The sequence below is a fragment of the Symphalangus syndactylus genome, chromosome 2 (assembly GCF_028878055.3).
Source record: "Symphalangus syndactylus isolate Jambi chromosome 2, NHGRI_mSymSyn1-v2.1_pri, whole genome shotgun sequence".
In the NCBI taxonomy this organism is placed as follows: Eukaryota; Metazoa; Chordata; class Mammalia; order Primates; family Hylobatidae; genus Symphalangus; species Symphalangus syndactylus.
Window position 1 is genome coordinate 47,584,487 of NC_072424.2, and position 27,761 is coordinate 47,612,247.

The 27,761-nt window shown below is 39.7% G+C and overlaps 1 protein-coding gene and 1 pseudogene across 7 annotated transcripts in view; both read left to right on the forward strand.

The window, feature by feature from the left end:
* The window catches only part of FILIP1 (filamin A interacting protein 1), a 264,825-nt gene that overhangs the window by 227,862 nt on the left and 9,202 nt on the right, over window positions 1–27,761 (forward strand). For 6 of the 7 annotated variants that reach the window (XM_055255790.2, XM_063629786.1, XM_055255799.2 and 3 more), the window contains 2 exons: window positions 14,704–17,509; window positions 21,010–21,782. In XM_055255790.2, coding sequence (XP_055111765.2) covers window positions 14,704–17,509; window positions 21,010–21,216 — 3,013 coding nt within the window. In that variant the 3' untranslated portion in view covers window positions 21,217–21,782. Of the gene's footprint in view, window positions 1–14,703; window positions 17,510–21,009; window positions 21,783–27,761 lie in introns of those variants that run through there. The other variant, XM_055255809.2, reaches the window with a different exon arrangement.
* Window positions 9,930–11,012, forward strand: LOC129469364 (high mobility group protein B1-like; annotated as a pseudogene).

Below are 27,761 nucleotides of genomic sequence, written 5' to 3' on the forward strand. Positions count from 1 at the left end.
TTTGGTGGTCTCTTCACACGGACGTGCATGAAATCATGGTCATGTTCTATATGAGTCAGGGAGCTTCATACTAGAGTGTGTGATCAGAGAGTTCCCTCTCAGTGACTCTCAAATATGGGCCTCCTGGATGGTCAGCAAATTATCAGAAAATACCAGCCATTTCTGTGGTTCATATGAGCAAACAACGAACAATTCCCTAGACTTTAATTTGTATTATGACTAAGTGGTATTTACTAGTTACATACTGAGCAACTTATTTTACAACATATATAGCATTTATAAATTTAAATTAGCATGTTACCAGATTTCTTGAAGACTAAATCAGTATTTTACAATATAGCCTAGCTGCCACCCAGTTTGCAAATACTTACAAGTTTCTGCTTACCTGGTGGTAGGAAATGTAATCATCTCCGAGACGTACAATTTGTTATTAGTCGTGAACTTTTCATGGTTTTCAGTTCTTGCCATCTATGGGTTTTAAAGGTAAATTACTATGGATTAAACTTCACAATCAGTTTAGTTTGTTGTGGGTTGTTGGGCTAACCCACAGAGAGCCCATAATGCGGATCCTTAGTTTATAATTTTTAACAACTAGTTCCAAGGCCCATCATCAATATTCCTATTCTAGAGCAGAATTATACATAACCCCCTCAAAATCTGGTGAAAAATAAAACTTCGTTTGTGATAATTTGCCTGAGCTTTGTATGTCTGCCATTTAAATTACTTGAATTATACTAGCAAAGTAAATGTAATTAAATTACTGGATTTTTAAAAAATGTATAGGATATATAATAGTTGTATAGCTTAAAATCATAAATATAACTACAGGATCTTCTCTTATGAAGAAAAAGCAGTTCACAAAAGCGGCTAGCAACAGGTCTACTGATTTTTTCTCTTCTCTTTCCATTTTTTATCACCAAGTTCTTTTTTAGAGTGGGACTATGTGAAATAGGCCTTCCTGCACTGGGCTAGGGTCAAAAATTTGAGATCACAGGCTCCAAAATGTTGCTGGTCTGTATAAGACAAGAGGAGAAAAAAAGTGTACGAGGGCTTTTGTAAACTCATCTTCACTACTAAGAAATACAAAACAAAAACAAAGCTCAAAAGTTTTTGTCCTATTGGGAAGGATTCGCCATTTCTCTCTTTATAAAAAATGATTCTCTGGCACTCAGAAATCAGAGCTGGAACTAGGGTGAGGCAAGTGAGGCTCTCGCCTTGGGTGCAAAATTTAAGGTGATGCCAAAAAACTCAGTAATCAAGATATACTGTATTTTAATGAACTATTTAAAAAGTATCAAAATTAATGCAAAAAATCTACGATGAAGAAAATATCAAAATTTCAAGTGAAGACGGGCTCTGACTCTGCAGTTGTACAACCCAACCCTCATCCACTTCTCTCTCATCCCAGCCCTGCACAGTATATTAGGGACATTAGATTAATTCTGGATAACTATAATAATAATCACCATATTGAGGAACTGAGGTAATTTATTCAGAAGTAACATTCTATAATTGGATCATTGGTAACACAAAGGATATGCTTGAGGTCATGGATACCTCATGTACCCTGATGTGATTACCACACATTGTATGACTGTATCAAAATATCCCATATACCCCATAAGTGTATATGCCTACTATGTACCCACAAAAATTAAAGATTAAAAATTTAAAAAATTAAAAAGTAATGGCCTTTCTGAGTTATTTGGTAAAACCATGCCCTATTATGTTAACGAGGTGCTTAGCTCTATACTGTACTCTAGTTGGGAAAAAACGCATTGTGACTAAAGACTTCAAACTACATGCAAGCTTGACTCTTTTGAGGTTCATTCATCTTTAATTACTATCATGCCCTCTGTTTTGGAAGACAGAGAGGCATACACAAGGAGAGAGTTGAAGAAAAGCACAAAAATAGTGTTCTGAGAAGGAAATTAACATGGTCTGGCTAAGAAACAAGCTTAGGATGACTTTTTGGTGACATTTGTGTTGCAAAACGGGGTCCGATGGATTAAGATGGGGACAAGTGACAAAATCTTAAGGAGTCAAACGGACAACTGATGCTCTGGAGCTAATGCTGATAAATTTGGAAATGTGGTTGAAAAGTGGGAGTGTCAAGAATGTTGGACAAAAGGAGCCCTGAAATCTTACACCACTTTATTCCAAGGAAGAGAGGTAAGAATGAATATAGGCAGATGTCCCCTTAAATATTTAGGAGCACAGATTGACAAGTGTTCCAAGGATGGTGGTTATCAGAAGAATGGATAATCAGGATAAGCTTTAAAAAAATTCTCACTTCCCATTTCCTTCTCCCAAACAGTTTGTCCTTAGACCATAAGAAGAAAGATAAATTAACACGTATCTGTAGAATAGGACAGAGTGACAATACTTTCTCTGCATATATATATATATATTCACACACACAAAAACCTTAAAATACTGATCCTGCCCTACCTGTTTCCTGTGTTCACTTTCCTGTTTCTCCTTCCTTTTACAAGCAGAGTGACATGATCTGATTTACCCTCTCTTAGGATCATTCCAGCTTCTGGGAAGAGAACAGACTGTGGGTGGACAAGAGAGGAAGTTGGGAGTCAGATTAAGTGGCTCTTGCAACAATCCAGATAAGACATGATGGTGGCTTGGGCCAGGGGGATAGCAATGGAGGAAGTGAGAAGTAATTGGATTCAGGATATATTTTGAAAGCAGAATTGACAAGATTTGCTGATGAACTGATTGCAGGGATGTTACTCAAGATGGCTGTAAATTTCAGTCCTAAGCATCTGGAAGAGGCAGGTGTAAGTGACTGATTTGAGGAAGATGTGGTTGGAACAGATTCATGGGGAAGATTGGGAGCTCAGAAGATAAAGAATGAACAGCTCAGTGGGCTCATAGCTAATTGAATGACAGTGTCTACGCTACTGAATGGATTGATGTCAGCAGGAGGGAGATCTGGAGAGTGCTTTGAAAGGCTCTGTGCATTGACCTGTCTATTTAATTAATAATTGGGGTCATCTTGCCATTGACACAATGCTAGGTATAAGCTGTTATTCTGGGTGACAAAATAGAGTCCACGGGGCATCTTGACAATTCTAAGATAAACTGAATCAAGCAAGATGAAGTTAACCTAAACAGAGTCTGGCAAACCTGAGCCGTCCAGGCAATATCAATTTGAGCAATAGCATTGTTATGAAAGCACAGTGTTTGTGCAAACAGATCTGATTCAAAATCCCAACCTGCCTCTTCTTAGTCATGTTCTCTTGACTAAGTTAAATAATAATTTACCTTATTTATAAAATGATACAGTATTGCCTTGCTCAAAGGGAATGAAAATTAAATGAAATAATAAAGCTCTCACACTACCTAGGAGACCTTTCCTTTTATTTCATATGTTGTCAAAATTAGGTATTAGCAAATATTGGAGTTGGGGTGGGCTTTATTTAAACTTTATTTTATTTTAATAGTTTTTGGGGAACAGATGGTTTTTTGTTCAGGGATAAGTTCTTTAGGGATAGCTCTTTAGTGGTGATTTCTGAGATTTTGGTGCACCCATCATCCGAGCAGTGTACGCTGAACCCAGTGTGTGGTCTTTTATCTTTTACCCCTCTACCCCACTTCCCCGAATCCCCAAAGTCCATTGTATCATTCTTATGCCTTTGCGTCCTCATAGCTTAGATCTCACTTATAAGTGAGAACATATGATATTTGGTTTTCTATTCCTGAATTACTTCACTTAGAATAATGGTCTCCAACTCCATCCAGGTTGCTGTGAATGCCATTATTTTGTTCCTTTTTATGGCTGAGTAGTATTTCATGATGTGTGTGTGTGTGTGTGTGTGTGTGTGTGTGTGTCTATCTATATCTCACCTTTTCTTTATCCACTCGTTGGTTGATGGGCATTCAGGCTGGTTTCATATTTTTGCAGTTGCGAGTTACACTGCTAAAATATGCATGTGCCAGTGTCTTTTTCATATAGTGACTTCTTTTCCCCTGGGTAGATACCCAGTAGTGGAATTGCTGGATCAAATGGTGGTCCTACTTTTACTTCTTTAAGGAAGCTTCATAATGTTTTCCATAGTGGTTGTACTAGTTTACATTCCCACCAGCAGTGTAAAAAAATGTTTACACATGATGTGATCCCTTTCCACCACATCCATGCCAACATCTATTTTTTTTTATTTTTTAATTATGGTAATTCTTGCAGGAGCAAGATGGTATCTCATTGTGGTTTTGATTTTGCATTTTCCTGATAAGTAGTGGTGTTGAGCATTTTTTCCAAATGTTTGTTGGCTGTTTGTATATCTTCTTTTGAGAATTGTCTATTCATGTCCTTTGCCCACTTTTTGATGGGATTATTTTTTTTTTCTTGCTGATTTAAATTCCTTATAAATTCTGGATATTAGTCCTTTGTCAGATGCATAGTTTGCAAATATTTTCTCCCACTCTGTGGGCTGTCTCTTTACTCTGCTGTTTTGTTTTATTTTGTCTTTTTGAGACAGAGTCTTGCTCTGTTGCCCAGGCTGGAGTGCAGTGGCGCAATCTCGGCTTACTGCAGCCTCTGCCTCCCAGATTCAAGCAATTCTCCTGCCTCAGCCTCCCAAGTAGGTGGGGCTACAGGTGTGCACCACCACACCCAGATAATTTTTATATTTTTAGTAGAGATAGGGCTTCACCATATTGCCCAGGCTGGTCTCGAACTCCTGACCTCAGTTGATCCACTTGCCTTGGCCTCGGCCTCCCAAATTACTGGGATTATAGGCATGCGCCACTGTGCCCAGTCTGATTATTTCTTTTGCTGTACAGAAGCTTTTTAGTTTAGTTAGGTTCCATCTATTTATTTTTGTTTTTGTTGCATTTGCTTTCGGGTTCTTGATTATTAACTCTTTGCCTAAGCCAATGTCTAGAAGAGTTTTTCCAATGCTATCTTCTAGAGATTTTATGGTTTCAGGTCTTACATTTAAGTCTTTGATCCATCTTGAGTTGATTTTTGTATAAGGTGAGATGAGGATCCAGTTTCATTCTTCTACATGCGGCTTGCCAATTATCCCAGCACCGTCTGTTGAATAGGGTATCCTTTCCCCACTTTATGTTTTTGTTCACCTTGTCGAAGATCAGTTGGCTGTAAGTACTTGGCTTTATTTCCGGGTTCTCTATTCTGTTCCATTGGTCTACATGCTTATTTTTATACCAGTACCATGCTGTTTGGGAGAATATGGCCTTCTAGCATAGTTTGAAATCAGGTAATTGATGCTTCCAGATTTGTTTTTTTTGCTTACTGTTGCTTTGGCTATGTGGGCTCTTTTTTGGTTCCACATAAATTTTAGGATTGTTTTTTCTAGTTCTGTGAAGAATGATGATGGTATTTTGATGGGAATTGCATTGAATCTGTAGAGTGCCTTTGGCAGTATGGTTATTTTCACAATATTGATTCTACCCATCCCTGAGCATGGGGTGTGCTTCCATTTGTTTGTATCATCTGTGACTTCTTTCAGCAGTGTTTTGTAGTTTTCCTTGTACAGATCTTTTACCTCCTTGGTTAGGTATATTTCTTTCCTTTTTTTTTTTTTTTTTTTTTTGGTTAGGTATATTTCTAAGTGCTTTATTTTATTTTTATTTTTTTGCAGCTGTTGTAAAAAGGATTGAGTTCTTGATTTGATTCTCAGTTTGGTCATTGTTGGTGTATAGCAGTGCTACTGATTTGCGTATAGTGATTTTGTATCCTGACACTTTACTGAAATCATCAATCAGATCTAGAAGCTTTCTGGATGAGTGTTTAGGATTTTTCTAGGTATAGGATCATATCATTGGCAAACATTGACAGTTTGTCTTCCTGTATTAGTCCATTTTCACACTGCTACAAAGACACTACCTAAGACTGAGTGATTTATAAATAAAAGAGGTTTAATTTACTCACAGTTCTGCAGGCCTGGGGAGGCCTCAGGAAACTTACAATCACGGTGAAAGGCAAAGGAGAAGTTAAGTTCCTTCTTCACAAGGCAGCAGGAAAGAGAGTGTAGAGGAAACTGCCACTTTTAAAACCATCAGGCCTCATGAAAACTCCCCCACCATTATGAGAACAGCATGGGGGCAACCACCCCTATCCAATCACCTACCAACAGGTCCCTCTCTTGACATATGGGGATTATAATTTGAGATGAGATTTGGGTGGGGACACAGAGCCAAACCATGTCACTTCCTTTCTACCGGTTTGCATGCCCTTTATTTCTTTTTCTTGGCTGATTGCTCTGGCAGGATGGGCTTTTGAGAGCCTCTTGAAATATTAGGACTAGAGATTGTCTAGGACCTGAAACATTACCTCCCCAGAAAAAATTTTCTTGTCAGCCCCTTTAACACCACCTGAAATGTCAGCTCCCTTCTCTTTACCTTCCCCACCTGTGCTTCCACCTCTTTCTGCCTTAAGATTAATAACCAATTTTATGTTTTCTATCATATTTTAAGTCACTCACTAGTAATATTTGTTTACAATCTTTCTCCCTTTATCTGACATCTTGGAACACTTTCCAGGGTTTAAAATTTTTTTTTCTGGTTTTTAATTGAGATATAATTTACATACAGTAAAATTCACCAATTTTAATTATATAATTTGATGAATCTTGACAAATGTATGCACCATCAACAATCACAGAACATTTGGGAATATAAAGTTGAGCTATTAAATTCTAAATTCACATTTGGAGCTCAGAATGGAACTACTATGCCACTCATTTACCTGGGTTTTTATTCCAATTGCCATTATTTAATTAAATGTAAAAAAAATCACATTAATAAAAAGTTTTCTAAATGGCAAAAATAAAAAAGGAAAAACTTCTGGGCCTACATTTTTAAAGTCTTCTGGTTGAAAATAATTAAATTTCTGAACATGCTGATAAGTGGTCAATTTGCAAGTTAAAAAGTATAATTTTGGCTGGCCATAGTGGCTCATGCTTGTAATCCCAGCACTTTGGGAGGCCGAGGTGGGTGGATCATCTGAGGTCAGGAGTTTTAGACCAGCCTGGCCGAGATGGTAAAACCCCGTCTCTACTGAAAATACAAAACTTAGCCAGGCGTGGTAGCACATGCCTGTAGTCCCAGCTACTCAGGAGGCTGAGGTGGGAGAATCACTTTAACCCGGGAGGCTGAGGTTACAGTGAGCCAAGATGGCACCACTGCACTTCAGCCTGAGTGACAGAGTGAGACTCTGTCTCAAAAAAAAGTATAATTTTATTCAGTATGAAATAAGAAATTAAGAATATATTTAAGAATACTTATTAAGAAAGGCAACAACAATTTAAAATCTCTGTTAATTCATTTACTTGTCTTTCTTTGTTCTCTAAAGAGGACTAAATGCTTGCAGAAAATATAAAATTTGCCAAGAATAAGTTTGATTTTAGGATACTTAGGGCTCTACCTGTGACTGCTGATGGGAATCAGGGTAGTAATTTATTTTTTTAGTCTTAGTCTTCTGGTTTGTTTCCTTTTCGTGCTAATATGTTTAGAATCAAGGCATAGTTGAAGAATGGGAAGGTGAGCAGAGAAGAGAATGGAGAGGAGGTGGTAAGACTAGTTGGCACAAGCAACACTTAAATCTCTTATTCTGCTTCTTAAATAGCATAATTACACGGAAATGGTACCCAGTAATGTAGAGCAAATTAATTGTTTGAAGTGCAAAATGAAATTGTAACTATTAGGAAATTGTTGAAAAAAAAAGAGATGTAATATGCCAAAGGCATTATGTTTTGTGAATAGATACATGCTATATTTCTGAATGCTGAATGCTTGTTTAATGTAAAATGAGGATTTCTAAATATGAGGGAAGAGAAAAAAACATCTGCAGGTGGAATGCTGAATTGACTGGGGAGGTGGATAAAGTGAGACACAAGCCTGTTCCTGCCTTCCCAAAACCCTCTTCCTTGGGTGCTCCTGTGTTGCTCCATGGCGCCCTCTTTCTCTGTATCTGTTTCTCCTCTTCTTTCTCTGCACAGGCCTTCCATAGGTCCTTCTTATTCTTTTTCTCTCTCATTTTTGGACATTTCTCAAAGTTTTTTCTCCATCCTATCCTTTTTCTCTCTTTAGATATGTTCTACTTTGGAGATCACATTCATTTCTATGTCTAAGGAAATATCACCTCCATTATGGAAATAAAAATCTAACAATTACCAAGCTTTTTAGCACTGTGAAAATTTCTATGTAGGGTGGGATGGCTGACAAAATGGCCCCATGTTTCCCTTTGATTTTCTTCCCTCCTAGGAGTTCCATCACCTTAATCCCCACAGTTCTTCCCAATAGACCCAAGGGTGTACTGCTCCAACATTAGACTTTTGATCCAACTGTGGATGAAAATCCCTTTCCTTTAAAAACAAAACAAAACAAACAAACAAAAAACTACAACAGGCTGGACACAATGACTCACAGTTGTAATCCCAACACTTTGGGAGGCCAAGATGGGAGGATTGCTTGAGGTCAGGAGTTTGAGACCAGCCTGAACAACATAGTAAGATCCCATCTTGAAGAAGAAGGAGAGGGAGAAGGAGGAAGTAGAAGAGGAAGAGGAGGAGAAGGAGGAGGAGGAAGAAGAAGAACTAAGACAAACCAGTGACAAAAAAACCTATGAGAGAAAAAAAGGCTTAATTCAGCCTGTTGTAATAGTCCCATAGCTGTTTTATAGGTTAAATAGAGGTTGTTCAGCCTCCAATGCTACAGGTAGACAGATAGTAAGGGATATCTTGCTCAGCCCATATAGAGAAGGCTCCCTCCCTCATTTGAGGTTTCTCAGTTGAGAGACACATTTCTTTTCTAATAGTCTGACAATTAAAATGGACACATTCTTCAAGGGAGGCCATTGCTCATTAGACAGAGACACTCACCTAATAACCACTATTAATATAAAATTGCTGGCCTAATAACAACTGCAATATCTGTTTAACAAAAATGTATACTCACTCAGCATCGTGGAGAACTTTAGTTAATACATCTCTATTTAGGTAATTTCCAGATCTATATTTGTTTTTTGTTTTTCTTTTTTTTGAGATAGGGTCTTGTTCTTTTGCCCGGGATGGAGTGCAGTCATGTGATCTTGGCTCACTGCAACTTCTGCCTCCCGGGCTCAGGTGATCCTCCCACCTCAGCCTCCTGAGTAGCTGGGATTACAGGCACATGCCACCACACACGGCTAATTTTTGTTTTTTTTGCTTTGTTTTGTTTTGTTTTGTTTTGTTTTGTTTTGTAGAGATGAGGTTTTGCCATGTTGCCCAGGCTAGTCTCTAACTCCCGGACTCAAGCGATTTGCCTGCCTCGGCCTCCCAAAGTGCTGGAATTACAAGCTTGAGCCACCGCTCCCAGCCTACAGATTTATGTTTCTGTTTGTTTGTTTGTTTTTGAGACGGAGTCTTGCTCTGTCGCCCAGGCTGGAGTGCAGTGGCGCAATCTCGGCTCACTGCAAGCTCCGCCTCCCAGGTTCACGCCATTCTCCTGCCTCAGCCCCTCTCCGAGTAGCTGGGACTACAGGCGCCCGCCACCGCGCCCGGCTAATTTTTTTTGTATTTTTAGTAGAGACGGGGTTTCACCGTGGTCTCGATCTCCTGACCTCGTGATCCGCCCGCCTCGGCCTCCCAAAGTGCTGGGATTACAAGCGTGAGCCACCACGCCCGGCCAGATTTATGTTTCTAATTCAAGTTTATATCTTCATTCTTTCTCTTGTTTATCCATTCAGTCAATATTTCTTGAGCACATCTTATGTGTCAGGCATTACGCTAGGGGGCAAACAAGACAAACATGGCAGCTACCCTCATGGAATTTGCATTAACAGAAGTAGGCAGACATTAAAAAAATTATAAGTTGGGACAGCCATTGCAGTAACTGAGCTCCATAGAGACAGCACCGGGGCAAATGAGAGCCGGACGGGCACTGGGTGACTCTGCCTTGCTGAAGAAAAATAACTAAACATGGGCAAAGGAGATCCTAAGAAGCTGAGAGGCAAAATGTCATGATATGCATTCTTTGTGCAAACTTCTCTGGAGGAGGAGCATAAGAAGAAGCACCCAGATGCTTCAGTCAGCTTCTCAGAGTTTTCTTTTTCTTTTTTTTTTTTTTGAGACGGAGTCTCGCTCTGTCGCCCAAGCTGGAGTGCAGTGGCGCGATCTCAGCTCACTGCAAGCTCTGTCCCTCAGGTTCACACCATTATCCTGCCTCAGCCTCCCGAGTAGCTGGGACTACAGGCACCCGTCGCTACGCCCGGCTAATTTTTTGTATTTTTAGTAGAGACAGGGTTTCACCGTGTTAGCCAGGATGGTCTTGATCTCCTGACCTCGTGATCCACCAGCCTCGGTCTCCCAAAGTGCTGGGATTACAGGCGTGAGCCACCGCGCCCGGCCACAGAGTTTTCTAAGAAGTGCTCAGAGAGATGGAAGACCATGTCTGCTAAAGAGAAAGGAAAATTTGAAGATATGGCAAAGGCGGACAAGGCCTGTTATGAAAGAGAAATGAAATCTATGTCGCTCCTAAAGGGGAGACAAAAAAGAAGTTCAAGGACTCCAACGCACCCAAGAGCTCTCCTTCGGCCTTTTTCATGTTCTGCTCTGAGTATCGCCCAAAAATCAAAGGAGAACATCCTGGCCTGCCCATTGGTGATGCTGGAAGAAACTGGGAGAGATGTGGAATAACACTGCTGCAGATGACAAGCAGCCTGAAGAAAAGAAGGCTGCGAAGCTGAAGGAAAAATACGAAAAGGATATTGCTGCACATCAAGCTAAAGGAAAGCCTGATGCAGGAAAAAAGGGAATTGTCAAGGCTGAAAAAAGCAAGAAAAAGAAGGAAGAGGAGGAAGATGAAGAGGATGAAGAGGAGGAAGAAGGTGAAGAAGATGAAGATGAAGAAGATGATGATGAATAATTTGGTTCTAGCACAGTTTTTTTTTCGTGTCTATAAAGCATTTAACCCCCCTGTACACAACTCACTCTTTTTAAAGAAAAAAATTGAAATGTAAAGCTGTGTAAGATTTGAGTTTAAACTGTACAGTGTCTTTTTTTTGTATAGTTAACACTCTACAGAGTGTGTCTTTAGATAGTCCTGTCCTGGTAGTATTTTCAATAGCCACTAACCTTGCCTGGGACAGTATGGAGGTTGTAAATTGGCATGGATTTAAAGCAGGTTCTTGTTGGTGCACAGCACAAATTAATTATATATGGGGATGGTAGTTATTTCTTTTTCAGTTGTCTCCGATGCAGCTTATACGAAATAATTGCTTGTTCTGTTAACTGGATACCACTGTGTAATTGCAAAGAAAAAAGTTGCACCTGTTTTGTTGACATTCGGAATGCTTCTAAGTAAATATAACTTTTTTATTAGAAAAAATATATGTTGATTAAGTGTTAGAAAAGAAAACTGGGCCAGGCATGATGGCTCACACCTGTAATCCCAGCATTTTGGGAGACTGAGTTAGGAGGATCACTTGACCCCAGCAGTTCAAGACCAGCCTAGGTGACATCGGGGTGACTCTGTCTCTACAAAAAATAAAAATCTTAGCCAGGCATGGTGTTATGTGCCTGTAGTCCCAGCCATTTGGGAGGCTGAGGTTGAAGGATAGTTTCAGCACAAAACATTGAGGCTGCGGTGAACTATAATCATGCTACAGCACTTCAACCTGGGTAACAGAACAAGATCTTTTCTCTAAAAAAAAAAAAAAAGACTGTAGGATATTGATATTACGGGAGTCTATAAGAAGTTCTGACTTAATTGAGTTTGAAGAAGTGACATTGAAGTGAAACTTGGAGGATGAAAAACTAGCTAGGAACATTCAGGTGAGTGTGACGTGTGACAGAATGAAAAAAAAAAAGGAGCAGGGAGGAAATACTAAGCAGAGGACACAGCATTTGCAAGGAATGTTAGATCACGGGAGAGACTGACTGGACATGAACTTACCAAGGAGGTCAGGTGTTGAATCCCATCATTCCCATCCCCAACATCTTGCCTGTAAGAAGTTTGATTGCAGGTCTATTTGCGCAGAAGGCTATTGTCAGGCCTTCCAAAATGAGCTGAGCGACTTTACCTTGATCCTGGATCTGATCCTCAGCTGTACCAACTGGGAAACTGGGTTTGGGAGTACACAGAGAATGAGCCTGGTATTGCTGTAGAGCCACTTTATGAGATGGGCATGGTTTAAGATGTGGTGAAAGAGAATAGGAGGGAGAGTAAGCTAATGGGGTTAGAAAAACAGAAATAATCACAGCTAGGAGAATGTGAAAAATGTGGTTTCCTGGAAGCCAAATTCCTGCCGAGGTCACACTCTAGCTCATGGAATTTCCCACTGATTGGAATGCCTTCTGCTTTTCTCCAGCTGAAACATTAGTTCCCCAAGTTTTACTATCAAAGACAGGATAATGACAAAAATATTTATTGATTAAACATAGAAAGCACTGGCAGTCTTTCCAGATGAAGCCAATAGCATATGCTATAGTTCTTATCTTTTTGTGCTTTATTACATTCATGTATTGAATCTATGTATCTGTCACTTTACTTCTACTATTTCAATTAATCTTCAGAACAATTCTATATGGTTGGTATTAGTGTTCCATTATTGGAACGCTAAGCTTGTGGGATTTATTTATATCCTGCTTCTCAAGGTCATCGCCAAGGTCTGATTTTTCACACAAAAAAATTGCAACCTCTGGCATAAATGGGTGAATATCCCTCCCTCTTTCCTCTACTGGTGTAAAATTTGAGAATCAGAGAGTTTCAGTGATTGGCCAGAGATTACACAGTTAGAAAGTGACAGAGCCAGAATTCAGATTTGATTGTCTGACTCCAAAACCTATGTTGTAGTCACTCCAACCCACTGCCTCTAACAGTATAGAGGCATAGTATTCCTAAAAATATATTTTTAGAAGCTTTAACATGTTAAGCTTAGAATTGGAAGCAGTACGTTTTCAATAAATTAATCTCTTAACAGTCCAGTTAAGGACAAGGAATTTGAAAATGGTATTTTATGTTGAAAATATCCTGAAAAGTTTCCCCTAATCTATGGTTCTATGACATTATTTCAGTTGTTTCAACTTTTAGTAAAAAGAGAACATGGTCAATAAAATGCTGTTTTCTACATGTAACGACCACATTTAGTGATTCTCTTACAGTATTACTCAGGCAAATCAGTAGGACTTGAAGATCATATTTTCCTCCTATTTTAGGAATAAAGTCATAATGATTTTTGGAGGGTATGCATTAGTTTAGAGATGCTGAGGCACAATCATGCTTTATAAGAGTAAATTCTATGAAAAAATCTTAATGACACGATCAGAGCCATTTCTATAATACTTATCTCACACTGTATTTAATTATTAATAGTTTCTATTGTGCTTTACTAATGTATGTTCAAATAATTTCTTATACACCAGCTTTCAGTCAGTGACAAGTAAAAAAAAAACACAAATATTTCTTGTACAATGCAATGTGAGACTAGTAAATTCTGTTTACTTGGCTAACAGCTAATCTAGTCATAAATATGAAATTAATCAGTCAGAATAGTAAAGGAGCAAAATACACTGAAAGAATAAAATCTATTATACTTAAATAAGTACATGTCATTGGTTGTTTATAACTTGCTTCCCTTATAAACCTATTAATTACTAAAATGCATTCTTACATTAACATGGCAAATATGATTATAATTTTAATTGTTTTTATGGGTAAATAAAAAAACTATTAAAATTAGTGCAAGTTAACTGACCAACCCAAGAATGGTAAATAGCTACTTCAGCATATTTATATTCCTACTTTTTACAGATATGCATAAATGCCATAGAGAAAATGTATTTCACACATGTGCAACAATAATTCCTGTGGCTGCCACATTTTTGTATTGATATACAGATTTCCTTGCTATCTAGTTCTTGATTAAAAAAATATTGTTTAAATAAAAAAATCCTGTGCCAGTTCTGGTGTGAACTAAAATCAATTTATGTAAATCAGCTTTTGTATCAGAAAGCTGGTCCTACTTTGTCCCTTCCAGGTGACAGTTATGTAGTTTATGTCAAGGGTTTAAAATAAGAAAACCCAAAACTGCTTCTTTTCTGAACCTTTACTATCATTTAAAGTAAATTTATCTCCTGAAATCATATGATGCAGAGGTGGAGAGCAATAATTTTGGAGGCTTCCTGGCTAAGTTTGAAACCCAGCCCTGCCACTTACTGACTCTGGGATCTGTAGCAGGCTACATAATTCCCCTGTATCTCATGTTTTTTCATGGTGATGATAGTAGCAATACATATCTCACAGGGTTACTCTGAGAATAAAGTGAATACTAACACCAAGGATACAGAAGAAATTATGTAAATAGTCATTATTTTTGCACAACCTAAGTTTTACTTAATGGCTACTGTATTAAAGTATAATACACATGCAGAAAGATACTCAGAAGTGTTCAGCTTACTGAAATTTCATAAGGTAAGCTAAACAATCCTGTATAGCAAGCATGCAAATTACAAAAGAGAAACTAGTTACACTCAAAGCCCTCATCATGCCCTCTTCTAGCCACTACCCCTAAGGGTAACTAATATTTTGACTTCCCATTCGTTTCATTAATGGCTATTTTTTAAACGTTGAAATTATAGCAATTGATAAGGGATTTATTGTAGTAGGATTTTGTTTTTTATTTAATATCAATGCTTAAATCTGTTTGTTGATTACTCTTTTAACATATAGGTATATTTTATTTTCTAGGTTAAAAAAACTCCTTGAACAAGAAAAGGCTTATCAAGCCCGCAAAGAAAAGGAAAATGCTAAACGACTCAATAAACTAAGAGATGAGCTTGTTAAACTCAAGTCCTTTGCACTCATGCTGGTGGATGAAAGACAAATGCACATTGAACAACTTGGCCTGCAAAGCCAGAAAGTACAGGATCTTACTCAGAAGCTGAGGGAAGAAGAAGAAAAGCTCAAAGCCATTACTTCCAAATCCAAAGAAGACAGACAGAAATTGCTCAAGTTAGAAGTGGACTTTGAACACAAGGCTTCGAGGTTTTCTCAAGAGCATGAAGAGATGAACGCTAAACTGGCTAATCAAGAGTCTCACAATAGGCAACTTAGACTCAAGCTGGTTGGCTTAACCCAAAGAATCGAGGAGCTAGAAGAGACTAACAAAAATCTGCAGAAGGCAGAGGAAGAACTTCAGGAATTAAGAGATAAAATTGCCAAAGGAGAATGTGGAAACTCTAGCCTCATGGCAGAAGTGGAAAATCTTCGAAAGCGTGTGCTTGAAATGGAAGGTAAAGATGAGGAGATCACTAAAACTGAATCCCAGTGTAGGGAATTGAGGAAGAAGCTGCAAGAGGAAGAACACCATAGTAAGGAGCTCAAACTTGAAGTTGAGAAGCTACAGAAGAGAATGTCTGAACTAGAGAAATTGGAAGAAGCATTTAGCAAGAGTAAATCTGAGTGCACCCAGCTACATTTAAACCTGGAGAAAGAAAAGAACTTAACCAAAGACCTGCTAAATGAATTGGAGGTGGTCAAGAGTCGAGTTAAAGAATTGGAATGTTCTGAAAGTAGATTGGAAAAGGCTGAATTAAGCCTAAAAGATGATCTTACGAAGTTGAAGTCATTTACCATGATGCTGGTTGATGAAAGGAAAAATATGATGGAAAAAATAAAGCAGGAAGAGAGAAAAGTGGATGGACTCAATAAAAATTTTAAGGTGGAACAAGGAAAAGTTATGGATGTAACTGAAAAACTAATTGAAGAAAGTAAGAAGCTTTTAAAACTAAAATCTGAAATGGAGGAAAAAGTATACAACTTGACAAGAGAAAGAGATGAGTTGATAGGCAAATTGAAAAGTGAAGAAGAAAAATCCTCTGAATTAAGCTGCAGTGTTGACTTACTAAAGAAGAGACTTGATGGTATAGAGGAAGTGGAAAGAGAAATAACAAGAGGAAGGTCACGAAAAGGGTCTGAGCTCACCTGCCCGGAAGATAATAAGATTAAGGAACTAACACTTGAAATTGAGAGACTGAAGAAACGTCTCCAACAATTGGAAGTGGTCGAAGGGGATTTGATGAAGACAGAAGATGAGTATGATCAGCTGGAACAGAAATTTAGAACTGAGCAGGATAAGGCTAACTTCCTCTCTCAACAACTAGAGGAGATCAAGCACCAAATTGCCAAGAATAAAGCAATAGAGAAGGGTGAGGTTGTGAGCCAGGAAGCTGAACTGAGACACAGATTTCGGTTGGAAGAAGCTAAAAGTCGAGACTTAAAAGCCGAAGTACAAGCTCTTAAAGAGAAGATTCACGAATTAATGAACAAAGAAGATCAGCTTTCTCAGCTCCAGGTAGATTATTCTGTACTTCAACAAAGATTTATGGAAGAAGAAAATAAGAACAAAAACATGGGGCAGGAGGTCCTCAATCTGACCAAAGAGTTGGAGCTTTCCAAGCGCTACAGCAGAGCTCTTAGGCCCAGTGTGAATGGAAGAAGAATGGTGGATGTTCCTGTGACGTCAACTGGAGTCCAAACTGATGCAGTCAGCAGTGAAGCAACAGAGGAAGAAACGCCAGCTGTATTCATACGGAAATCCTTCCAGGAAGAAAATCATATTATGAGTAATCTTCGGCAGGTGGGATTGAAGAAACCCATGGAAAGATCCTCTGTTCTAGACAGGTATCCTCCAGCAGCAAATGAGCTCACTATGAGAAAGTCTTGGATTCCATGGATGAGAAAGAGGGAAAATGGCCCCTCAATCACTCAGGAGAAAGGGCCCCGAACAAATTCCAGTCCAGGGCACCCAGGAGAGGTAGTCCTTTCACCAAAGCAGGGCCAGCCCCTGCATATCCGAGTGACACCAGACCACCAGAACAGCACTGCGACTTTGGAGATAACAAGCCCGACATCTGAAGAGTTTTTTTCTAGTACCACCGTCATTCCTACCTTAGGGAATCAGAAACCAAGAATAACCATTATCCCATCACCAAACGTTATGCCTCAAAAACAAAAAAGTGGAGATACTACTCTCGGCCCAGAACGAGCCATGTCCCCAGTCACAATTACTACATTTTCCAGAGAGAAGACTCCAGAAAGTGGAAGAGGCGCATTCGCAGACAGGCCCACATCCCCTATTCAGATAATGACGGTGTCTACATCAGCAGCACCAGCTGAGATTGCAGTTTCTCCCGAATCCCAGGAAATGCCCATGGGACGGACAATCCTTAAAGTCACCCCAGAAAAACAGACTGTTCCAACTCCAGTGCGGAAATACAACTCCAATGCCAATATCATAACCACAGAGGACAATAAAATTCACATTCACTTAGGGTCTCAGTTTAAACGGTCCCCTGGGACTTCAGGTGAAGGAGTCAGTCCAGTTATTACTGTCCGACCAGTAAACGTGACAGCCGAAAAGGAGGTTTCCACCGGCACTGTCCTTCGCTCCCCCAGGAACCACCTCTCCTCACGGCCTGGTGCAAGCAAAGTGACGAGCACTATCACCATAACACCGGTCACAACGTCATCTGCTCGAGGAACCCAGTCAGTGGTGAGTAGAAGAGGCTCCAAAGGGCAGACCCGTGGAGGGAGGGAGACGTGAGTAGTGAGACTACCCCAGCACCCGCAGTAAAACCCAGCCACATGCTTCTCATGCTGCCTGAATCCACCAACAGATGCTTCCCAGAGGACCATCCACACTGAGAACTGAATGTAAAAAGTGACCTAACAGTTTAATAAATTAGGCCAACTTTGAGGGAAAGCTTCACCTATTCATGTAAATTATGGAGAGTGCCATAAAATACTTGCAAAGGTAGCCTCTTTGGAATGGTAACATATAGTAATCAGAAGTCTTAAAATTTGATTTTAATGTTTAAGATACTTTTTTAAATGGAGACAGGAGAAATGGTCTATATGGAGGAAGAATTAAAATTGTCCCTAGGTTATGTTTCTATAAACTAAAATATTCAATATGCGATTATGTATGGCCACAGTCATATTTTATCCCAAAATGAGATAAGAAGATTTTAATATCAAAAACGTTTTTAAAAGTAAAAGAGAAGTGAGTTTACATGTATAAAAACTGTATTTTATTTAATCATATCTTGCAGAGAGCACATGCTTCATAAATATTTATTTAATAATTAGCTGGGGCTGGGTGCGGTGGCTCGTGCCAGTAATCCCAGCACTTTGGGAGGCTGAGGCAGGTGGATTACCTGAGGTCAGGAGTTCAATACCAGCCTGGCCAATATGGTGAAACCCTGTCTGTACTAAAAATACAAAAATTAGCTGAGCATGGTGGCGGATACCTGTAATCCCAGCTACTCGGGAGGCTAAGGCAGGAGAATCGCTTGAGCCCAGGAGGCGGAGGTTGTGGTGAGCTGAGATTGTGCCATTGCACTCCAGCCTGGGTGACAGAGCAAGACTCCGTCTCAAACAAACAAGCAAACAAACAAACAAACAAGCTGGAAGGCTAAATGAATGATTATTGAAAAGCATGTGCAAAGCACAAAAGCCAGAACTTAAAAATAAATTCTACCAGCCTGGCCAACAGGGCAAAACATCATCTCTACTAAAAATACAAAAAAAAAAAAAAAAAAGTAGCTGGGTGTGGTGGTGCACACCTGTAATCCCAGCTACTCTGGAGGCTGAGGCACAGGAATCACTGGAACCCAGGAGATGGAGGTTGCAGTGAGCCAGGATCATGCCACTGCACTCCAGCCTGGGTGACAGAGTGAGACCCTGTCTCAAAAAAGTAAATAAATAACTAAATTATAAATTATATTTTTCAAAATACTTCCAGTGATTGTCTTCATTTATTGGTGGCAAATTAGCAAATGTAATTATAGAAGAGCTTGTGGTGTTTATATGTTAACTTAAGCTAATAGACTAGAAATTGTGATTTCTAGACCCTGAACAAGTTCTACAGCATAAATTGAAATCTCTTAAGAAAGACCGGACGCTCATAATTTAAATATAGAAACTGTGGCTTATTTTCCTATATTCTTAATATGATTTACTTTAATTTCTTTGCACAAACATAGACTCGAGGCAGGCTCCAAAGTGTGAATTACTAATTGCTTTGCCAGTAAAGCTTTTACTTATTGACTCCTCATGAGCCAAATAGCATTCAGAATTATTCACTGTCCCCAGGTGGTCCAATACTGCTTTTTAGGTAACATAGAGCATAGCTTGGTTGTGTAGGGTTTTACTTCTTTCTGCTGCATTTTATAAAAAGATATTGGAGGTATAAATCATTGTAACTTAGAGCATATTTTCTGCCATAACATTTTCTTACCATTTTTAAGGGTCAGATCAAGGTAGCCCTACCCTCTGTATTGACATTTTTGACTACTGATTAAATCTCACACACAAGTAGCATTTCAAAGCAACTGTCTAAGATTTCTAAGCTCTGAATGATCCACCTATTTTAAGTATATCAGATCTCATAAAATCAAGGACAACAAAAGGTTTGGAATACTCCTCTTAGAATTTAAACAGTGAGGGTAGTTCATTTGTACATTTATTCATTCAACATTTGTTGAGTGTCAGCTACACTTTAGGCATGGGCTAGGTGCTGGGATGCCAAGAGGACTGTAGAAGTTCTTGACTTGGTGGAATAGACAGGTTTGGAACCTACTTAGTGGTTCTATGATAGAGGCATCTCCAAAGGAGCCAATGGAGAAGGCTTCACAGAAGTGGAGGTTTAACAGTTAAAGAGGGATTTTCAAGAAGGAAAAGAGGAGGATTTTGTAGACAGAACAGCATGTGCAAAGGCATGACAGTGTGAAGGAGCCCGGCATGCTTGGGGAATGGTGAGCAGTCCCATTGTGCTACTAACAGTTGCGCATGGGGCAAAAAATGCAAGGGCAGAAAATAAGGAAGTAAACTGGGGTTGGATATTGAAGGGAGGCACATACATGTCTTATTATGAAATTGATATTTATAGATTAGATAAAGGGAGCCACTGAAAGGGTGATGATCATGAGAAAAACATTGTTTATGTTTTAGAAAGATGTGTATGGAAAACAGTTTAAAAGATAACTTGGAGGGACAGGGATGCTGTTGCAATTCTCTATCTTAATGATGGAGCAGGCTTGAACTATGGTAGTGAAGATGAGGACAGAGATATAGTGAAGACAGAATCAAAACTATTTCATGACAAATTGAGTAGAGAGGGTGACTCTTGGGTTTCTGATTTGGTTGTCTGGGAGAATAAGATGAGAAACTTTAGGGGGAATAGCTGTTTAGGAGAGAGGATAAGTAATGTTTGGGGCATGTTATATTTAAGATGTCTGGGGAACATCAGAAATGTCCAGTGAGTAGTTGGGAATAAGGATCTGCATTTCTAGAGGGCACTGAAGCCTAGGGATCCCAGGGTTTGAACACATGGGGTAATAACTAAGGCAATTCTCAGGGTGAATGTTAAACATTAAAAGGAGGCTGAGAATGGAACATGGTGACACATTTAGAAGGCAGGCAGAGTAGAGAACAAGAAGCCAGCAAGAGATTGAAAAGGGGTCATCAGATATGAGAGGTGAATTGATGAGACTGTCCTAAGAAATCACAGCAAGACAGTGTTAGGAGCACTTTAAAAAGGAGGATGTGGTCAGCAGCGACAATAACATGCAAAGATTCTGAGGTCTTCAGGTGAAAAGAGACTGGCTTCATCTGAAATGGAAGAAAGGAGGGAGCGTAGAGGTAATTTAGGGAGCAGTAGGAGTAAAATTGCCTGAGTTTTTGCCTGGTGGTCTATATTTATTTCCTCTGTGAAACTGGAGTTAAGGCCATCTTCAGTAAGGGCAGAGGAGGTAAATCAGTGCTTCAGAAGAGAAGCAAGTTTCAAGCAAAGTTGTTTTAAGAGAACGGAAGGGGAGATAATCAGAGTGGATTAGATACAAACTCTAAGTTTCTCACAATTATTTTATCTGGGGAAGGGTCATCTGTGGGTGTTCCTGTGTGGCAAGAATCCCACTAGTGTTCAGATTAATGGCATATCTAGAGGAAACTCACCAACATCTCCCTTGTATCTACGTATTTTCTCTCTTACAGTCAGGACAAGACGGGTCATCCCAGCGGCCTACACCCACCCGCATTCCTATGTCAAAAGGTATGAAAGCAGGAAAGCCAGTAGTGGCAGCCCCAGGAGCAGGAAATCTGACCAAATTCGAGCCTCGAGCTGAGACTCAGTCTATGAAAATAGAGCTGAAGAAATCTGCAGCCAGCAGCACCACCTCTCTCGGAGGGGGGAAGGGCTGAGGGCAGTGGCTAAGGGGGTATGTTGTGCAGATGCTACTGCTGCCGTGAAAGTGAACCTTCATCTGTTTGTGCCAGTTCTTTACATGTACTAATTTAAGTTTTAAATATTGTGTTTATAAAATAACCAACTAATAACCATGTGTCTTTCCTATTTTGTGCATTTGTTTTGATGCTGGGGAACAAAATTAGCAAAACTATTGCTTGCTGCCTAGAAGCCAGGGCGTGGTTCCAGTTTTGCTTCTAGCAAGTGGACCCATCAGTAGACCCATCTGAGCCTGTTTCCTCATCAGTTAGATGTGGGGACTCAATCACATGCTCTTCAAGGCCGGCTCCCATATTTCCTAATTGCAAGCCAAATTTAATGTACCTTGTTCCACAAGAATTTTTTATTAAAAAAATCCTATTATAAAATAAGACATACTTTAACTATTGTCATTTGCCTCTTTCACATCATGAATTTGCTTTATGTGCTGGAAAAAACATCACATAGCTATCACAGGGCCTGGACCTTTAAAATTTTGCAAAAACAAAAGGTTCTAAGATGATTTCAGGAAATAATATGAATGTGTAATAAAATGGAAATGAAATATGGAATCCTAAGAACAGAGTTTTACTTATTTGTGTGTGTCTGTGTGTATTGTAGAAGTTTTAGCCCCTCCATAAGATTCCCAGAATTTCTTAGGCAATAATTTTAAAATCATTAATGTCAGACTCGTGCTCTATTCAAGTGTACAATTGATTTAAATTGTGGAATAGTTTGAAAAGAGCTTCCAAATGGCCTTTTATAGCTCAGCAGAGATTGTGATGGATAGAAAATAGCAGAAAGTAAATTCTGATACATTAATGCCAAGGGAAAAAATGACATCATGCATATCTTAATTGGATGCAAATATTTTTCTCAATTAAGTATAGACTTGGAAGTGTAAAACCAGTTCATGATTTGGGTGTGTATGTGTGTGTGTGGTGTGGAGAAGTGGATTATTTCTGTCAGTTTTACTCTTGTTTGAATCAGTTTCTTTCATTTTTAGGCATGTTTTAATAAGCATGAAGCAGAGCGTGAATGCAAAATGCCAGGTGTATTTGTGAGATTAACCATGTTAAGGTGGGCTTTGTGTTTCATAGCCACGTAACCACAAACGAGTTCAAGGCTAGTAACCCACAGATTAGCCCACAAGATCTCATGTAGGCTGCACCTTTGCTGACGTTTTTGAGCCAACTGAGTGAACTTTACAAAAATACAACAGCAAAAAGTCACAGATTTTTAGTTTTCCATTTTTGAATTGTGAGTGTTCCAAAATTATGTGAATAGCACCTGTTCTTGATATTTGGGAAAAAGCACACTTCTTTATAAAAAAAAGTGTATGATTAGATTTTTATCTCATGATTCAACATGTTTCATGATAACGAAGCTCTTCTCTGAGTTCCTTTCCACACCAGATTTTCTATCGCTTGCAGAACTTGGGCTTGAATTGTATGTAGTGGTGGTAGATGTAGATGCCTCCATAGTATTCACATTCACTTTAATCAGATCGCTGTTGCCTACTGCTCATCAGTTCTCAGCATTGTATTACAAAATGTTGAGAAGCCAGGCATGGTGGCTCACGCCTGTAATCCCAGCACTTTGGGAGGCCGAGGTGGGTGGATCACTTGAGGCCAGGAGTTCAAGACCAGCCTGGCCAACATGGCGAAACCCCATCTCTACTAAAAATACAAAAATTAGCCGAATGTGGGGGTGGGCGCCTGTAACCTCAGCTACTCAGGAGGCTGAGGCAGGAGAATCACTTGATCCTGGGAGGCAGAGGTTGCAGTGAGCCAAGATCATGCCACTGCACTCCAGCCTGGGTGACAGAGTAAGACTCTGTCTCGAAAAATGAAAAAGGAAAAAAAAGAAAATTGAGGAGCCATGTTAAAGACCTGCCATTAGTAATGGGATTTCAAGGTCAAAGGAGAGAGAGACTGGGAAAGAATATTTTATGATTTTGGATAAATTTGAATAAGAGAGATTGCCATTTGGAATACTGACATATTTTTTTACAAGATTTTTCCTCTTTTGTAAAGTGAACATTCCAACCCTTTCAAAAATGAAAACATTCACTGGTTTTACTAATGTGTACCTGACATTTGTGAAGTATTTAGTGTTACTGTACCATAACATATTGTATTTGAGCAAACGAGGGTGTCAGAAGAACCAAACACCGCATTCCTTTTGACTCCACCTGCCATTCTTCAGTGATTTTTATCGTAATCTTATTGCCGCTTGCTGCTGTTTTTGCTTTTACCTTCTCATGTCATGCTTACGGTGTTTCTTCCAGGAAGTCCATACCATCTACAAGAGAGTGCTCTGAAGGCTTAACAGTGTGTGTACAGGATGTTTATACATCTAGATATTGGAATAGAGCCACCCACAAAGTACAACTGCTAAAAAAACTTGGCAGAACAACACAGATTTGCTTTTCAGAAATGATAAAGAACAACTACCATGACAGTTTTTCTTTGTAATTTTAGAGCCCACTCTATATTTATTGGATAGCTTTGCTTTAAGCCACATATTAGAAATAAAATCCGCTGGGGATAGGAGGTGGAGAACTAAATGTACCACAAATCCAACTTCCATTTGTGAAGACAGTACTTTTAAGATGCAATTTAATGTGCTTTTGTAGGGGTGAATGGGATTAAAACTTTGCAATATTTTCTCTGTCCTGAAACGTACTGTGTAGTAAAATAAAAGGGGTCTCACTATGGCTGATGTGTACAGCTGCTGCTCAGGCCTCACCCGGAAATCTTGGGACAGTGGGAAGGGGGGGCCATTTCCACAGACTTCAGGGTGTTTGTGCCCTCTAGGGATGTGCAGGACAGGATCTACACAGCTGCAGAGGAGACCCTGGTCTTCACTGCCTGAGAATAATTTTAATGTGCTGACTATTTCAGCACACTATGGTGGTGTCCAGCTTACATGCATGATTCCAGAAATGTTTCGATATGGGACACAGCCCCAAGAGTGTTTATCATTTTTTTACATGTGAGCTATATATCTAGGTCATCTGCTTAAAAGTTATTCAGTTTCTACTGGTGTTTTAATTGTATTTCCAGTGAGGACTGGTTGATGGGTGGCAATCGAGCCCTCTCTAGAGATTTTAGGGTATTCGTTAAGGGTGTACCCAGAGCTCTTACTCGAATGTCTTCAAGAAAGAAGTGAAAAAAAGCTTTCATGTGTAGTGTGGGAAGAGTATAATTTCGGAGACATGAAAACAAGTCTAAGAATATGAAGTGTAAAAATATTTAAATTTCTCATTCCCCAGATTCAGAATACTGAGGAAAGGGTGAGACTTTCCTTGTTGGGAAAAACACAGGGTTATAGATATGAAGAGCACATTTATATTGGAGGCTGGAGGGCAGAGAGAGAGAACTAGTAATGAGGAGATGACCATAGAGAGGATTTCCCAGGAAATAGGAAGATATGATTCCAAAATTTCCCCAACCTAGATAATGTCTCTTTAGGGTCTCATCGTTGATTATTTCTTTGTTCTCTGGTCTTTTCACTTCTCATCTTCACTTGCTATCCTCTGACCTCTCTCATTTTAGCAAAATTCCTCCTTCATCTATGCAGTCCTCTGTAGCTACTGCCCAGTCTCCTTCCATGCCCAGGTGAGCTATTGAGAGAACACTCAACATTTCCTGCCTCCAGTCTTGCACTTCCCATTTATCATTAGTCACTTTTTATTTTTAGTAAAGAAATTAATATACATAGTTCAAATATCAGCCAGAGCTAAAAGACAATGAAAACAGATGTTCCTTACCACTTCCCTGAGCCCTGAGTTTTTTACCCCGGAGAAAATCACTTCCAACTCTTAGCTCTTTCTTCTGGCATTTATCTCCATATTTCTAACTAAAGTGCTTATAGTGTGACTTTTTATTTCTAGATTTTAGATCTCTTTTGTCTTCACATTATTGTTTTGATGGTTGAAAGTGTAACCTTCTCACTTATCCCTTCTCTTTCCTTTTTCTCATTTTCCCAATATGATTACATCCTCAACTTTTTGATAAATCAGCAGCCACCATTTATATATTTATGTGTTTTGCAGTGCAAATTTAAATATGGTTATCTGGCCAGGCATGATAGCTCACGCCTGTAATCCCAGTGCTCTGGGAGGCTGAGGCAGGTGAATGACTAGAGCTCAGGAGTTTGAGACCAGCCTGGATGACATGGCAAAACCTAGACTGCAGCCTCAAAAATACAAAAAATTAGCTGGGCGTGGTGGCACGTCCCTTTAATCCCAGCTACTCAGGAAGCTGAGGTGGGAGGATTGCTTGAGCCTGAGAGGCAGAGGTTGCAGTGAGAGGTAGTGCCACTGCACTCCAACCTGGGTGACAAAGTAAGACCCTGTCTCAAAATAAGTAAATAAAAATAAATAATAAATATTACTATCGGCTGAGCCAAGTAGTATACTATGATTATGCTCTCTTCCTCTTACCACATTTCCCCCTTCAAAAGAATAATTGTTTTAAATTTTCATCTGCTTGGTTTTCCATGTATCTATATATATATTTTTCCAAATGCTCCATTAGACTTGCCAAACACCTATCACTAATTTTTCCAAACACTTAAACACACCAGTTTCATATTATTCCCTGGAGGCCTTCCTAGTTCAGCCCTCTGCTTCCATATTCAGCCTGGACTGGTTGTTTTCTAGGCCTGCTGCACAGCTGTTGCCCTTTTGCCTATGTTGAGTTCTCTGTTTCCCTGATTGGTTATATTTGACTTCTTTTGTCTATTGATCTATCTATTGATCTGCCTATCATCTGTCTGTCTTTATCTATCTATCTATCTATCTATCTATCTATCTATCTATCTATCATCTATCTATCATCAATCCTCTCTCTCTTTCTCTCTCTCTTTCTCTTTACATCTTCTAATAGTTTTTAAAGGAAAAAGTCCTCCAGTAACCTTTCTGGGGCAGGCTATACAAATTCTGGGAACAGGTCAGGGGAGGTAAGATGAGAATCTCACAGCTCAAGGTATAAAGTTTTTACTCCCCTGCAGTCAGTCTGCTGCCCATTCTTGTGTCTGGGTCCAGAACTTCTTAGGTCAGTTTTTCCAAAAAACAAACCTCTGGTCTCTAGTAAGGGCAAGGGCAGAGTTAGGCTGTGCTTTTTTCCCTCAATGACCAAGATACCTAATCTGCTTTGCTGCTTCTTTCACCTCTTTGCTCTGCTTCAGTTTCTCTTGTTGGCTCCCGATTTTTTTTTTTTTTTTTTTTGAGATGGAGTCTTGCTCTGTCGCCCAGGCCGGACTGCAGTGGCTCTATCTTGGCTCACTGCAAGCTCCGCCTCCTGGGTTCACGCCATTCTCCTGCCTCAGCCTCCCGAGTAGCTGGGACTACAGGCGCCGGCTACTGCACCCGTCTAATTTTTTTTTTTTTTGTATTATTAGTAGAGATGGGGTTTCACCGTGTTAGCCAGGATGGTCTCGATCTCCTGACCTCGTGATCCGCCTGCCTCGGCCTCCCAAAGTGCTGGGATTACAGGCGTGAGCCACCGCGCCCGGCCTTGGCTCCTTATTTTATGTATACACAATAAGGATTGATGTTTCCCACATCTCTATTAAAAGCCATGTTCCTGCTCTACAAGCTGGCTCTGGTTATTTCATCTACACCCAGATGCTGATGACTCCCAAACTTCTATCACCAACTGTGTATCCATCTTTATAGTGTGTATTTCCAAATCTGCTTGTCTAAAAACCATTTTCAATACTGCCCCATCTTCTTCCAAAGCTTCTCCTTCTCTTATTTATTTATTTTTTTTTGAGATGGAGTCTTGCTCTGTTGCCCAGGCTGGAGTGCAGTGGCGCAATCTCGGCTTACTGCAAGCTCCACCTCCCAGGTTCACGCCATTCTCCTGCCTCAGCCTCTCCGAGTAGCTGGGACTACAGGCGCCCGCCACCACGCCCGGCTAATTTTTTGTATTTTTAGTAGAGACGGGGTTTCACCGTGGTCTCGATCTCCTGACCTCATGATCCGCCCACCTCGGCCTCCCAAAGTGCTGGGATTACAAGCGTGAGCCACCGTGCCCGGCCTCCTTCTCTTATTATTCTCCATCTCAACAGGGATATCCTAACCCATTCACTCTCCCAAGCTAGAAACCTGGTAGCCATCTGTGCTTCTCCTTCTCCTTCTGCCCTCATTCAGCAAATCCTGTTTATTCTCTCATTCTAACCCACTAACATCTCTAGCAGCTGACTTCTCTCCATTTCCCCTACCATGGCCTAAATTGAGGGTTTTAACTACTTTTCATCTGGGTTACTCTGATACCCTCCTAATTGGTCTTGTAATCTCCAGCCTCAAAACTCTAGGATTCATTTTACATTCTTGCAGTTTTCCAAAGTGCAAGTTGATCATATCATACATATCATATCGTATCGTATCATATCATATATCATATCAATCATATCATATCATATCATATCATATCAATCATCTGTATTTGAAAACCCCCGAAAAGTTCCTTATTACTCACAGAATACAATGCTATGTACTTGAGGCACTCTG